This window comes from Panthera onca, chromosome B2, assembly GCF_046562875.1.
Source record: "Panthera onca isolate mPanOnc1 chromosome B2, mPanOnc1 haplotype 2, whole genome shotgun sequence".
Lineage (NCBI taxonomy): Eukaryota > Metazoa > Chordata > Mammalia > Carnivora > Felidae > Panthera > Panthera onca.
Genome location: NC_138343.1, coordinates 50,158,634 through 50,174,729, shown reverse-complemented (window position 1 = coordinate 50,174,729; position 16,096 = coordinate 50,158,634). Strand labels below are relative to the sequence as shown.

The window sequence follows — 16,096 nt, the reverse complement described above, 5'->3', positions numbered from 1 at the left end:
TTTAATAATACATGGGTTCTGTTTAATAATAGTATGTTTATGTAATGCCTTTTGTTCTCTTGTAGGGTACTTTGCTTATTTTAAGAGCCTTCAAATATTAGCTATACCTATTATATGAATTTACAAGACGTTGCCCTTATGAAAAGTTTGTAGTTGCTATTTATTAAAATATTTGGTAGGGGTTGTCGTCTCAAAAGAAAGGCAGACTGCCACGTGCAGCGCCTCATTTGGATGTGTCTGGAGTCTTGGAAGCTTGACTACCCTACGTTCTCCTACAAATGGACCTTGAGAGCTTGTTTGGAGGTTCTAGCAGGGGAGCGCAGCTACTCGTATACCCTTGACCGAAGAACGGTCCTCCTCTATCGGGGAAGGTCGTCCTCTTCGACCGAGCGCGCAGCTTCGGGAGGGACGCACATGGAGCGGTGAGGGAGGAAGGGGACACCCGCCTAGCCAGCCAGATCAGCCGAATCAACCCTGGCGATCAATGGGGTGACAGATGTCGCAGCCAGATCGCCCTCACATCCGAAGCGCTAGGGGCTCGCAAGAGCTATATAAACCTAAAGAGATTTTTAACTTTACGCATAGGCCGAGTCACTCTAATGGTACCGGGCCTCTAAAAGGATTTTTTAACTAAAGTCCTAATCTAACTAACATCTTAAAGTCTACTTAATTCCTCAAAACGCTAAAATTGGCGCTAACTGGCTCGAATTTGGACTATTTTCATATTATCCAGAATGCCTTGCAGATGGGTGGAGCATGCTAAACACTGCCGTCTCTATTGGTGAGACTTCCCAGCCTCGCCCACCGGAGCGCCAGCTCGCGGCCAGCTGGTCCCGCCTCGCTGCAGACAGCTGGCAGAGCGCTTTGTGAGGCTCCGGGTGCTCCTAGCGGACTCCAGGTCTGTCTCCCTCCTGCCGCTCCCACCCGCCCATCCCCTTCGCCCTCCACTCCCTGGCCCCGAGTCTCTTCCTCCACCGTGCGTCCCAACTCTCTCCCAGCACCCATTCAGTCCTTCTCATCTCCCTCCCACCCGTCCTTTGGCGCCTCCGCCTCCTTCTGGGCAGACGTGGCCCTCTTGGCTGGGGCTGGAGTCATTCTTGGCTCAGCGTGCGTATTTTTATTAACCCGCTCTGCGGAATCCGAACCCACTGGTTTCCGTGGAAGGCTAGCTCGTGGGCTAGCTTTGGGTTTCCGTGGGCTGAGCGGGGACCGGAGTAGCCCAGTCCTAGTAGACTAGGAGTCTAGTCTCGGGTGGTCGAGTCCGTGGCCTGGGCGCATTCCCGAGGCCCGAGGCTCACCTCCCAGCTGTGGCGGGGGACGTGCGGGACCCCGGGGAAGCTACCGCAGGCTGGAAGACCGACGCACATTTTGCAGACAATAGTAATGCTCGGCCGGCCCATCTCTCAATAGCTGTAATAATCACATATGACGATGCATGTGAAAACATGAATTCTTGCAAGGGTTCCAGAGTGCATAATTAATTCTCCGCGGCCCTCCGCACCTTGCCTCACCAGACCGAATTTGAGAAATTTAAGCTTTTCAAGGTCAAAGTGTATGATGTTCTGAATCGGGGAAGTACCGTACTGCTGGCTAGGATGTCTTTACAACAAATGGCCCCAGCTTCCCAAGATCCAGAATAAGAGATCATAAATAGAAATGGTATGGAAGTCAAGTGGTTGTTTCTTTTAATATTTGAAAATGGTGGTATGTTTTCATTGAGTGAGCGAAAACGCAGTCATAAAGGAAAAAAAAAAAAAAAAAAACGAAAACAAAAAGCAAAACCGACTTCCTTTGCCAAAATCCTGAATATTCGTTTAGCCCGTGAGCACCGGGGTTGAAGACTCGAAATAAGAGAAATAAGACTGCTGGTGTGCGAGGAGCTGCGTATTTGTTTTTTTCAGAAACCTTTTCTGAAAGGCCATCATGGCAGCAAAGCCCAAGCTCCACTATCCCAACGGAAGAGGCCGGATGGAGTCCGTAAGATGGGTTTTAGCTGCCGCTGGAGTCGAGGTACCCTCTATGCTGTTTCTTCACAGATTTGTTGTACAACTTTGAGACTTTTGAGGAAAACATAAATGGCGGAGTCCTGTTCTAGCCCTCTCCCCCACCCAACACAGACATGCTTGGTTGAGTCAGAAGATTCCTTGGTTGAGTCAAAAGGGGTTTTTCTTTATAAATGGAATGTGGTTAATGGAAATCTGTTTTACTTTCCACTTTTACTTAATCATTGGCTTCTGATCTACCACCAAGAAGTATTAATAAGGAGAAGAGGAATGAACCTGAAATTTGCCAGTTACAACTTTTCTTAATTATACAAGCTGTAGGTAAATTTCCTCTTCAATGGCTTCTAACTGGCAGCCTTCCTCTGCATATGTGTAGGCTTCGGCCCACGGTGGTTTTGTCTTTTTGTTCTATTCTTTTAGTTTCTTATTTATGGAAATGTTCTAATGGGTTACAAAGGTTGGGAAACCATTGGCATAAATTTCCCTCACCCATTTTCAATTGTCATTTGCTTTGTGCTAATCTTGTTTCATCCATCTCCTCCATTTGTTTTGTGGGAGTATTGTAGTTTTTATCTCTAAAAGGTAAGGATTTTAATACATAACCACAATACCATAATATCACCCAACAAAATTAGCAGTTCTTTACTAATATCTTAACAGTCTGATTACTTCAAACAGGTCTTTTTATAGTAAGTTTATTCCAGTCTGGATCTATATCATGCCCACACATCGCATTTGCTTAGGTTTCTTTCAGGATTTTTTAAATCTGTAACAATTTCCTCTGCATTTTTTAAAAATAAACTTTATACTTGGGAATAATTTTAAATTTATAGCGAAGTTATGAAGACAGTGCACAGTGTTCCATTAATAGCCACTCAGTCCCTCCTGATGATACCGTCTTACATAATCATGTCAAAACTAAGAAATTAACATTGGTGCATGACTAAACTACAGACTATTTGAATTTAATTAGTTTTGCCAATAATGTCCTTTACTCTTCCAGGATCCCACATTATACTTAGTCACTACGTTTCCTTAGTCTCAACCTGTGACAGTTTCTCAGTCTGTCTTTTATTTCACGACCTTGACAGTTTTGAAAAGTATTGGTCAGGTTTTTTGTAGAATTCTCCATAGTTTAGGTTTGTTTGAAGTTTTCTCATAGTTGGACTGGGTTTTGAGGTTTTGGGGAAGAATAGCACAGAGGAGAAATGCCTTTCTCATTGTATCATATTAGGGCTGATATTAACATGAGTATATCACTGGTGCTGTTAACCTTGGTCATTTGGCTAAGACGGTGTCTGCCAGGTTTCTTCATTGTAAAAGGATTTGTTCCCTTTATTTTTTGGAAACGAGTCATTAAGTTCAGCCCACGCTTAAAAGGATGGGAATTAAACTCTACCTCCTGGAGGGGGCGGCATCTGTGTTTAGAATTCTTACATAAGGGAGATTTGGGTTTTTTCTTGTCCATTTATCTATTCAATCATTTATTTTTATCAGTATGGACTTTAGTATTTATTTTGTGCTTTGGGTTATAATCCAATAATGTTTTCTTGCTCAAATTGTCCCACTTTGGCCATTAGCTCTTTCACGTTGGCTCCTGCGTCACACGTGTGCACATGACTTCATCCTCCCTTTTCTTTTTTTCCCTTTAGCTCTTTCTTACTTTCTGACACTACAAGATGCTTCAGGCTCATCTTGTATTTTCCTTGCCCTGGCCTTAGAAATTGGTATTTTTCCAAGGAGCCCTGGTCCCTTTTATTAGCAAATGGTATTAGCAGCCAACAGCTGAGTGCTAAGTGTCTGCATCTGTTTTTAGTGCCATTTATTTGTGGAAGAAACTACCCTGTAGAATTTCCCCCATTCTGGACTTGACTGACTTACCCTCATTTCAACATACTCTTTTATTCTCTGTGTTTCCTGTAAACTAGTTAGACCCAGAGATATGGTCAAATCCAGGCTCCTTTTTTTCTTTCTATCTCTAAATCTTTTTTTTTTTTTCCCTACCAGACTCCATCACAGGGATACTGGGTGCATATTTTTATTATACGACATCAAGGGATGCATGATGTTTGACTGTCTCCTTTTCAGCAACGCCAGCTTGATCAGTGCGTTCCGGTGACGTCAGGCTGGATCCATGCATAAAGTTTCCTCCATCACCTTCTCAACTAGTGGTTTTAGCAGCTATTTTCATCACCATTGTTAGGGATAACAAAATGGTGCTTTTTCTATTTCTGTCTATCATTTTATCTGAATTTATTAACTGTGTTTCTTTTCTGAAGAGTAATTTTTCACTTAACTAATTACTTTGAACTACAGCTCATATGGGAAGAGTAAGGTAAATGCTTGATATAGTCTCTTTATCGATTTTCAGAATAATTAGACGTTACCGTAGTAACCTCCAAAGATGATACATGAGGGTTTTGGGGTTTGCGGTTTTGTGTTGTTTGGTTGGTTTTAGTTTTGGTTTCTTTGCATATCATTATAACTCACCATATAGTGTTTTACAGTTTTCTAAGTGAGTTGATATCACTTTTATATACAAATTCTGACTTCTGACTTCTCTTGAGAAATTTGAAGATCTGATTGATACTGGACCCTCATTTTCAGAGGGCAAGTAATTACTAAGTCTGACTAAGTAAGGAAGGACTGCCACCATAGATGGTCCTTTCTAGTTCATCACAGTCCCCATTATTCCCCCATTGTCTCAGGATATGTTTTCTAATTACGTTAATAAGATAGTGAAAAAAATTCTTGGTCCTGTGACCTGAACCTGGTTGGCTTATTGATGTCACCTACCTTTTCCCTGCATGCTTCTGAGTTTGCAGTTCTGTCTTATTGAATAGGTTTGCAATGGATATCTTATTTGTACCTTTAATATAATCTTTTCCCAAATCTTCTCTCTTCCAATCCTCATTCTACCTCATGCCTCCTACTCTCCTGTGTATGAGTCAAGATTCTTGGTGACAGCAGTAGAAAGCCAACCCTAATTAAGTTCTACAAAAAAGAAAGTGGGTCACGTAACCCACCTCCCCTAGACCAGTTGCAGTGGGCAGGCAGGTGAGGTAGAGGAATTAGCCCAGCAGGTCCTGAACCCACCTTCCAGCCAGTGTGGAGGGAAACCGCAAAGAAGTGTATAAAGGAGAAACTGACTCATGAACTCCCACACAACTTGGTAACCAAATTCCACCTAGAAGAATTATCAGAGGAGGGCTACCTAACTAAAGTCTAATCTCTTAAATAAAGATTTGTCCTTGGAGAATGGAGCTCACACTTTCAGTTGGGAAGTGAAAGTTAGTCTAGGAAAGGAGAGCCAGATAAGTGGTAAAGACTGCAGAGTGGGAATGGCAGAGGCGGATCCCTCGAACCTGTTCACAGATGTTGCACGCTCAGGAGAAACTTAAACACAAGCAAAACAAAAGGAAACAAGTTTTCTGTAGGTTTGAAAGAGTCTCAGCCATTTTTGTTACAGAATACCCCGCGTCCTGGATTTGCCTGATTTTCACCTTGCAGTTAGATCTGGCAGTATTTTTTACAGTGTTATTGTGCCCTTCTCACTGTCACGGCAGGAAGCACACACTGTCTCAGTGTCCCCCAATGGGGAGCTAAGTTTGACCACTTGGTTAGATAGATGGTGTGATCTCCAAATCTTTCCACCACAAAGATGCTTTTTTCCTTTGTCATAATTAACTTGTGGGCTGATACTTTAAGGTTGTTTGAATATTCTGTTCCCCATAAGGCAGTGATTTCAGCATCCATTTTGATCCTTTTCAGAATCAGTTGTTACATTGTAGGTTACAAATTGGTGATTTTCTAATTGTATCATTAGCACTAATTCTTCTGTAAAAAAAAAAAAAAAAAAAAAAAAAGAAGCTTTTCCTTCTGCCTTGTTGAATATCATCACTTAAGGACACAGGGATTTTTTTTTTATTAGAGTGTGTGATGATCCTTAAGTGACATTACCCGTCTGATGCTTGAATTGTCCCTAATTTGGCTAAGGACTCCCCTTCAGGTAGGGTCCTGCCTGCCTTTGCCTTTGCCATATCTCATTGGTCTTTGAGCTCTTCCTTGCTTTCTGATGTATTAGCATCAACCTTTTCTCCCAGGAGTCCAGGTTTCTTTTAGTGATACAGGGAAACCAAGATGTGGGTGCTAAGTGTGCTCCTTCTGCTTCTGAGACAGTTTAACTTGGTATTTTCAGTCCTGATCCTGTAATGATATGTGCCTTCATGGGGGATATCTTTTTTTTTTTTTTTTTAATTTAGTTTGATGAAGAATTCTTAGAAACAAAAGAACAGTTACAGAAGTTGCAGGATGGTGAGTATGGAAGTGAAACAACTGTTTGGTAATGCTGATTTTTCTTTTAAGAACCAATATTTATGTGGAAGGTCAAAGATGCTGCTTACACTGAACTCTCAACAGTATCCTAACACCAGGGGGGAAAATAGCTGAAATTGCTCTTCTCTGAGAGCTAAAGGGAGTGAACCATCAGGTGAACAGCCTTTCTCCATCCCTTTCTCCTCTCTCTGCCCCCCTCTTATCCCGCTTTTTTTCCTCTCCTTCATACCTTCCCTCTTCATCTTCCCCACCTAGCTCCAAATTATCTGAGCCATCAGTGCCTGCTTGAGTATGCAAACAGAAGTCCTCATTTAAACTGGGCCGCATATTTGCAGTGAATACTAAACAGAAATGAATTCAATGAAAGTCCCCCCACCTTCAACTCCTGATCAGCCCCACTCCCTCTATGCCCAGGCTCCATAAGGAATACCTAGTGACTCTGTAAGTAGCCTCCCTCCCAGCCATCAGCAGGGTCTCTAGACCCAACTGAAGGCTGCCTCAAGAGGGACCAACTGTAATGTCCCTCTTCCTGTGTGACACTGGCCTCATGTCACTAGGCATGTGTTGAGTAATCATTTTCCCCAGACACTCATGTACCCCCAATCTGTGAGCTCCTTGAGGGCTAGGCTGTATCCTACATTTGCATCTCTCCCCAGGGCTTAGTATGTGGAAAGTGTTGACACAGTTTTGTTGAAAAAAGCAAGTGGTTGGTTTTTGATCCATGACAGCAGACTTGGTAGTACGTGGTCTGTGGCTGTGGAACAGAAAGCCCGGTGAGTACACATGAGTCTCAGTCGGTGACGTAGGTTTTATGATCAGATTGTTTAAAGCAGTGCAATCGATAGAACATTCTACAGTGATGGAAATGTTCTGTTCCCAGTCTGGTGTCATAGCCGCTAGCCATACATGCCTACTGAGCACTTGCAATGTGTCTAGCATGCTTAAGGAATTAATTCTAAATTTGTCAAAATTTTGATTAATTTAAGTGTACGTTTAACTAGACACATGCAGCTACTGACTACTGACTGGGTTGGCCAGTGCAGCTCTGAAGAAATATCTTCCCCACATTCTCTCCCGCCCCTTGTCATGACTGTTGGGCACTTTTGCTGGTATGAACATGAAAAGGGAAGGTTTTGAACAGGGCTTGTTTTCAGGCTTCTTTGGCAGTTCAGTCTGCTACCCTGCATGAAGTTGATGTCATCTGTCATCAGGGAGCTTTCCACTGTTCCCAAGGCTCTGGCTCCACCGTCCCTTTTCATTCAATAGGGCATGTTGAGGGGTTGGGGGACAGGGAAGAGATCAGTTTTAACTCTGGGCTTCCATTCTCAGGTAACCACCTGCTGTTCCAGCAAGTGCCAATGGTTGAAATTGACGGGATGAAGTTGGTGCAGACCCGCAGCATCCTTCACTACATAGCAGAGAAGCACCACCTGTTTGGCAAGGACCTCAAGGAGAGAACTCTGTACTATGGCCCTCTCAAGTGTTCTCTATTGTCACTTACTGAGACCTCAGCCGATTAGCAGTCTCTACAGCACGCCCCGTCTCCTTTATGTCTTGTATCATTAGAGTAAACCGGGAACAAAAACCAGTTGGAAAATCAGCACAGAGAGTCTGGGCAAAACAATAGAGAAGAATTGAGTTCAGATACTAGATCCTCTATTTGGGGTGTGATTGTTTCAGGTTTCAACAGGTTTAAATGCTTTGATATTGCTTTTTACCTTTCTTGCAAATTTAATATCACAGAGTATTAAGAACAGGAGGCTGCCATGACATTCAAGGTCAGGAATACTGTACCTTGATTATAATTTGGATTATATTTTTGATATATAAATCAAAATGGCTGAGTTCCACAGTCCTGCCGAGTGTCCTGTACAATATATTAATATCATATGCCTGATAATGAAAGTCAATTAATATGGATAATGGAGTCAATGAAATATTGGGTGGAGTGTTTAGCACCATGCCTGGTACATACCAAGCATTCCATAAATGATAGCCACTGTTTTTATAAATGTGAAATTCCACCCACACCAAGCGTGGGTTCTGGAGTAAGGATACACAATTAGGGTCCCTGGAGAGGGGGATGTCATGGCTATTTGCTTTCTGATCTGTGACAGATTTTTTTGAATTACAGCTAAAATTGGCTTTGCATCTTTGCTCTTGAGCCACGTATAGATAAATGCTCCCGGGTCCTTAAGTTGCCAGAGCCTTAAGAGAAAAGCACTCTGAATTCTTAGTTGTGGAAGCCGATGAGTTCAAAGAAGGGGAAACTGAGATAACTTTTCTTTGTTGTTATTTTAAGGATTGACATGTATGTGGAGGGGACGCTAGATCTGCTGGAACTGATTATCATGCATCCTTTCCTAAAACCAGATGATCAACAAAAGGAAGTGGTTAACATGGCCCAGAAGGCTATAATTAGATACTTTCCTGTGTTTGAAAAGGTAGGTGGCAGAGCAACTCACGAACACAGCATGACCAGACTACAAGGGAGCTGTCACTGATGCCCCGCTCTGCTCTGGGCAGTGGAAAGGGGAGCCTGCTGGACTAACCTCGGGGATTCCCGAGAGCTGACAGTAGCTGTCAGAGCAAAGCCAGGGTGTCTTGAAGCCCCTCAGGCTCTACTTGGACCATGTTACTCGGAAGTCTGGAAAAAACATGGGTTCACCACATGTGCGCACTATTGTTCACCAGGTGCCCACCCTGTGTAAGATGCAGAAAAGCAGAAACTGCCTAATTCCTACCTTCTTTCATCCCGTGAACATTTGAGGAAGGGCCATTGTATACCAACATCCTACCTGATAGTTTGGTATGATGAGAAGACCATTGTTTTATTTCTCTCCCGTTTGCTCTCTTTGCTTCCTGTTTTGTTATTTTCCTCATCTTGTTAATATATCTGCTTTACTGGGCTTCAGACTCCTGTTTTTCTCAACTAAGAGCAATTGTTTTAAATGTTTCGGTTAAAAAAAAGAAGAGAGTGTAAACGTACAGAATTGGCAAATCTCTGGCCATCTTTGTAGAATTAGATTTAAGAAGGAGAGGTATTCTCTGGGTTTTTTGGTCACTTGGTTTCATGATCTCTCACCCACAGGCACTTTGCAAATGTAAAATGTGATAATGTAGAAATGTGTGACAAGGGAGGAAGAGGTGCCTTGGTGAGAGGTCACTGCTGGTTCTTAAATTCCTATGGCCCAGACTGAATCAGGGCTCCTAATACATACATGAGCTAAAAATTTTTAGCTTTATTTTTTTTAATTTTTATTGTTTTTTACACATATGGAATGGAATCACAGAGAGACTGAACAACATGCCTAATGTGGGGAGCCAGGATTGGGAATCCTGGCCTCTGACTGCAATTTTGGATTCACTATGCTCTCCCACTCTGGCTCCAGTAGCTATACTTGATTTGGAGTTGTATGTAGAGCCCCTGTCTGACACCCCGCCAACCCCCCCCGCCCCCCCCCCCACACACACACCTTGCATGCATTCATACTCACTATGGGCATCTAAGAGTTCACTACAAAGGAGATCCCCCCTTTTCTTTCTTTCTTATTTTTTTTTTTTTTAACTTTTATTTATTACTGAGAGAGAGACACACAGAGCGTGAGCAGGGGCAGGGTAGAGAGAGGGGGAGTCACCGAATCTGAAGTAGGCTCTGAGCTGTCACCACCGAGCCCGACGCGGTGCTCGAACTCACAAACCTAGAGATCACTACCTGAGCTGAAGTCGGTCGCCCAACCAACTTAGCCACCCAGGCGCCCCAATCCCTCCCTTTTTTACCACTGTTCCTTGCTTCCTCCTCCTCATCATCTATCCCTATGAATCTCTGAAGCGACATGTTGCCCTCACAACGGGAATCAAGATGAGCCCTTGTGCTTTTAGTTTTCTCTGTCTTGGAAGTTGTGACAGGAAGCCTGCTTTATTAAAAAAATTTTTTTTTTCAATGTTTATTTTTGAGAGACAGAGACAGGTTGTGAGCAGGGGAGGGGCAGAGAAAGAGAGAGGGAGAAACAGAATCCGGAGCAGGCTCTAGGCTCCGAGCTGTCAACACAGAGCCTGACGTGGGGCTCGAACTCACGAACTGTGAGATCATAACCTGAGCCAAAGTCGGACAGTTAAGGGACTAATCTACCCAGGCACCTCGGAAACCTGCTTTTTTTATGGTCATGTCTAGTTGATGACTGCAGGTCCCCATGTTTGTAGAAATACGGAGTCAGCAAGTGAGATTAGAGTCCTTGGAGGGGACCTGTTGCTGACTTACATGACGTCCCCCAACCTCCTGCATCTGTCACCTCTAATCATTTCTGTAGGATACATTTATGGAATAGATGTGTCCTTTTAAAGCACTGAATGCTAAATCTAGAATTCAGATTTTCTTCCCCTTTTCAGTGTTTGATATAAAGCAAGTATTTAATGGTACTTATGTGTCTACACCCTTTGTGTGTTCTCTCTCTCTGATATAGGGATCCTCCTCTTGGTATTACTTATATGCAGAGATACTGCACTGACTCAATAGTTTCATCAGTTTCTCTGTGTAAAGAATTGTTAGCAATGCAAAACATTTATATCCTGCAGGTTTTAAGGGATCATGGGCAAAGGTTTCTCGTTGGTAACCAGCTGAGCCTTGCGGACGTGATTCTACTCCAAACCATTTTGGCTCTAGAAGAGAAAATCCCCAATATCCTATCTGCATTTCCTCACCTCCAGGTAAATAAAACCATGTTTTAGAAGATTGGTCCAGATCTGTTAGACCTTCCTTCCTTCAATATCTGTTAGTTGGTTGGCTAGGGGTGCATGTGTCCTTTTTTAGATTCTGGTTAGTAAAATGAAATGAAAGTAGAAACTTGAAATGGTTTTTCTGGTTCCCAGATCTTACGAGCTGGAAGATAACATATCTGTGAAAGCAGTTTTACCTAAGTTTTGTCCCATAACTACGCTCTTGAAACAAATCACATACACAGTTTGCTAACAAACTTGCCTTAGGGGTAATCTCAGGGATGAGGCGTTCCTCATCTGTCCATGCCGTATATATACTGACAGGAGGGCTTCAGGGTCAACACCAAAAACAGTCTCCTTGTCAGGATGTGGCTCCCGATTTTCAGAAATAGTAGGTGCTCTTGAATTGGAAATGTCCCAGCCTGAGTTCTGAAAACAAGTAAGAGGCTCACTGAATATCACTCCAGAGAGTTCCCACCATACATTCCCCTTCTTGGAAAATCCAAGGAGAGGCTTGTGTGTGTCTCCACTTATTCCTCAGTATTATTCTGGTAAGACTGATCATGGAACTTCAAAGCAGAAAAGGGCTTTAAACAACTAATCTCATCCAGCACCTTTGGTGTAGATACGAGGAAATAGAGACCCAAGGTCAGGAAGTCAGCAGCCAAGATGGCCTAGTTAGTGAGCCTCAGTTCTGTCTAGGACCTTAGCCTTTTATCTCCAGGTCCAGTGGGTTTCCTCTATATGGGGGTTTGGCAAACTGCAGCCTCCGGGTCAGATCAACCCTGCCACCTGTTTGTGTATGGTCCCTGAGCTAAGAATGGTTTTTACATTTTTTTTTAAAGTTTTATTTATTTTTAAGAAATCTCTACACCCAACATGGGGCTTGAACTCATGACCCCAAGATCAAGAGTCACACACTCCTCCGACTGAACCAACCAGGTACCCCAATTTTTACATATTTAAGTGGTTGAAAAAAAACATCAGAAGAATAGTATTTCATGACACATGAAATTATATAAAGTTTGAATTTCACAAAGCCATGCTCATTCATGCACACATTGTTTACAGCTGCTTTTGTACTACCACAAGAGTTCAGTAGTTTTTTTTTTTTTAACGTTTATTTATTTTTGAGACAGAGAGACAGAGCATGAACGGGGGAGGGTCAGAGAGAGAGGGAGACACAGAATCTGAAACAGGCTCCAGGCTCTGAGCAGTCAGCACAGAGCCCGACGCGGGGCTTGAACCCACGGACCGCGAGATTGTGACCTGAGCTGAAGTCGGATGCTTAACCGACTGAGCCACCCAGGCGCCCCAAGAGTTCAATAGTTCTGATAGAGACCATATGGCTTGCAAAACCTAAAATATTTACTAACCGGTCCTTTATAGGAAAAGGTTGCCAATCCCTTATATACCCAAATGGGCACATATTTGACTAAGTTACCAAAAGTCAAGAGAAATACACTAGATCTCCAAAATCTCCAATGCTTCTTAAAAAATGATAATAATTTTTCCAAGCCTAGCAAATACACTTTGATATACTTATGAGGACAACAACCACTAGTTAAATACATACACCTGGAAAAGAAGAATAGAAGTCTTCAACAAGGCAGTAGCCATTATATTGTTTAGCTGCCTGTTCATTTCCTCTTGTAGACACAGGGGTGAACATTCTTTAACCTGACTTTCATACCAGTAGGTCCCTGAAATAACTCAGGGACCTGTTGGCATTTTCCATCCATGACACTAACAACTTATTTTTAAACCCCAGGTACATCTGTGTAAATGTAATTTTTTGAAACGTGGGTCAAGGGTTTTTTTTTTCCCATATTGAAGGATAGTTGACACACAATGCCATGTTAGTTTCAACACCGTGACCCAGCAGCTCCACACATCATGCTATGCTCATGACAAGTGTAGCTACCATTTGTCCCCATACAACGCTATTACAGTGTCATAGACTATATTGTCTGTGTTGTACCTTTCATTCCCATGATTTATTAATTCCATAACTAGAAGCCTTTATCTCCCACCCCACCCGTTTTGTCTATCCCGCCCCCACCCCACCACCTTCCTTCTGGCACCTGTCAGTTTGTTCTCTATTTATGTGTCTGTTTCTGTTGCTTGTTTCATTTTTTAGATCCCACATATAAGAAAAATCCTATGATACTTGTCTTTTTCTGACTTATTTCACTGAGCATAATACCTTCTAGATCCATCCATGTTGTCACAAATGGCAGAATTTCATTCTTTTGTATGGCCAAGTAGTGTTCCATTGTATATATAAACACATATCTTATATATCCACATCTTCCTTATCCATTCATCTATGGGTGGACACTTAGGTTGTTTCCATAATCTGGCTATTATAAATAATACCACAATAAGCACAGGGGTGCATATATCTTTTCAAATTAGGGTTTTAATTTTCTTTGCATAAATACTCAGTAGTGGAATTACTGGATTGTATGGTATTTTTATTTTTAATTTTTTGAGGAACCTCCTTACTGTTTTCCATAGCAGCTGTACCTAAATACAATTTTAATCTCTGATGAGATTGGGCATCAATATTAAAACACTTTTTTTTATGTTTATTTTATTTTTTGAGAGAGAGAGAGAGAGAGAGAGAGAGAGAGAGAGAGACCAAGCATGAGCAGGGGAGGGACAGAGAGAAAGGGAAACACAGAATCTGAAGCAGGCTCCAGACCTGAGCTAAAGTCAGACACTTAACTGACTGAGTCACCCAGGGACCCCTTGGTATTAAAGGACTTTAGAATCTAACACCAGATCTAAGTTGAAATGAGTATCATTCCTGCATTGATTAAAGGGCATAAAAGTCAGATGTCACAAAAGTTTTATTATATGTGACAAATATGAATCTCAGGTAAACCTTTAAATGATAAATCCTATAGAACAAGTTTCCAAATGTTAGTATAGTATTTGAAATTAGATGATATAAAGAGTTAAAATAAGTAATAAAAAGAGAAAATTGTCATTTACATAGCTTTAATTGACATAATTATTAGCTTTTGTTAATAGTGAAATATGTATGTATGTTTCTGTATCTCTGTGTGCATGCTTAAGGCTATGCTTTGTATATTATTGACTTTTAATAAATAGTAACTTTTTGAATAAATGACCTCTTTGAAAAATTTTATTAGAATAATTATATATGATAGATATACACTTCTTCATATGGTTCAAAATTTTTATTAGATCGAATAGACTTTTCTTCTCAATTACTGAGAATTGGTAAGATTTGACTGTATGAATGGAAAATATGATTTCCGTAAATATCTGGTATCTGGGGTCTGAACCCCAGGCTGTAAAAAATGCTACTGTCCGTCTCCCATTCATAGCCATAAAGAGGATCCATTTGCTAATAGGAGTAAAACAAGTCCAAGGAAGCTGAATTTCAGTTGTGCCATATGGTGACTTTTTTAAATACTTTTATTCAAATGACTCATGCATTTTCTCTGAGTAGAATAGTATATTTAAGGTACTGATTTTTCCTTCCTTTTTTCTCTTTAAGCAAGTATTATAATCCTAATCTAAGTATCTTTTTTATTTTTCTATGTCTGAAAAGAATTCACATTTTGGTCTGAGCTGTGAGTTTGCATGAATAAGGCCTGGATAGATCCCAGCCATTGTGGGCAGAGATTGTAAATAGTCACACCAACACTTCTGCTTGGGTTTCTGTAACAAATATGTATTGCAAAAACTTTCATGGGCCATTTTGCCCAACTGTATTTTCACAGTAACTTATTACCTTTGCTGTTAACCTTGAACTGTTGTGTTTTCCTTTTTCAGGAGTTCACAGTGAAAATCAGTAATATACCTACAATTAAGAAATTCCTTGAACCTGGCAGCAAGAAGAAGCCTCCTCCAGATGACATCTACGTGAGAACCGTCTACAACATCTTTATGCCCTAAGACATCACACCCATCTGTGAGTGCGAGCTAGTCCCTAGAGATTGCTGTCTCCACAATAGCATCTTCACTGATGCTGGGCCACTGCGATCCCAGCTCTGTCATGGTGCTATGTATGATTGTTCTTCAGTTGGGTCTTTCATGTCAAGATCTCTTTTAGAATCATTGATTTTTTTTTTTTTTTTTTTTTTTTGTGCAGTGAATAATTGTTAAGTGACCTTTTTCTGAAAACCTTTTTGAAGAGGCTGACATTTAAGTTAGATCTGATGTGGTTACTCATTTCCTGAATACCAAGGATGGGCAGGACCTCATGTTCTCTGAGCTTCTTTTCTCCTTTCCTTATCCCATTCTAAATGCCCTCCAATCTTTTCCTAATGTTTATTGTTTGATAACAACAGAATATCTAGTGAATAATTCCTCTCTGCTATAATAAGTCTGTGGTAGTAATGAAGGCAGTCAGTATTAGCCAAAATAAAGAATTTATAAATCATCGCCCTGTTGCCAGAATTTTTTTTTTAATTAAGTTGTTTGGAATTTATAACACACTCTCATGGTTCAAAAATCAAAAGAGCATAAGAGGGTATAGAGTTGGAAGTGTTCTTTTCAGCCCTGCCCCCAAGCTACCCAGTTCTGTTCCCCATAGGTAAACACACTTATCATTTGTATATCCCTCCAGTTGTATTTGATGCATGTATATGAAAATATAAATATATATTATTTATCTTCTTACTACCCAAATGGTTATTTGTAGACGGGTAACTTTTTGCATTTCAAAACTAAAAGTACTGTTTGTTAATACTCCTTTATTTTTTTTATTTTTAAGTAAACTTTTTTTTAAAGTTTATTCATTTATTTTGAGAGAGAGAGAGAGCAGGGGAAGGGCAGTGAGAGAGGGAGAGAGAGAATCCCAAGCAGGCCCCACACTGTCAGCACAGAGCCCAATGAGGGGCTTGAACTCATGAACTGTGAGATCATGACCTGAGCTGAAACCAAGAGTTGGACGCTTAACCGACTGAGCCACTCAGGTGCCCCTATTTTTAAGTAAACTTACTAATTAAAGTATAATACACACACAAAGGTAAGCATATTGTAATTTTAAAGTATAATGAATT

General features: G+C 41.3%; 1 protein-coding gene across 1 annotated transcript; it reads left to right on the top strand.

The window, feature by feature from the left end:
* Positions 1-767: 767 nt before the first annotated feature.
* Positions 768-15,476, top strand: GSTA4 (glutathione S-transferase alpha 4). Its single transcript, XM_060615738.3, has 7 exons — positions 768-898; positions 1,902-2,010; positions 6,266-6,317; positions 7,668-7,800; positions 8,641-8,782; positions 10,914-11,045; positions 14,865-15,476. Exons 2-7 carry the CDS (start codon positions 1,924-1,926, stop codon positions 14,985-14,987), a joined length of 669 nt encoding a protein of 222 aa, XP_060471721.1. The 5' UTR covers positions 768-898; positions 1,902-1,923; the 3' UTR covers positions 14,988-15,476.
* Positions 15,477-16,096: the final 620 nt, after the last annotated feature.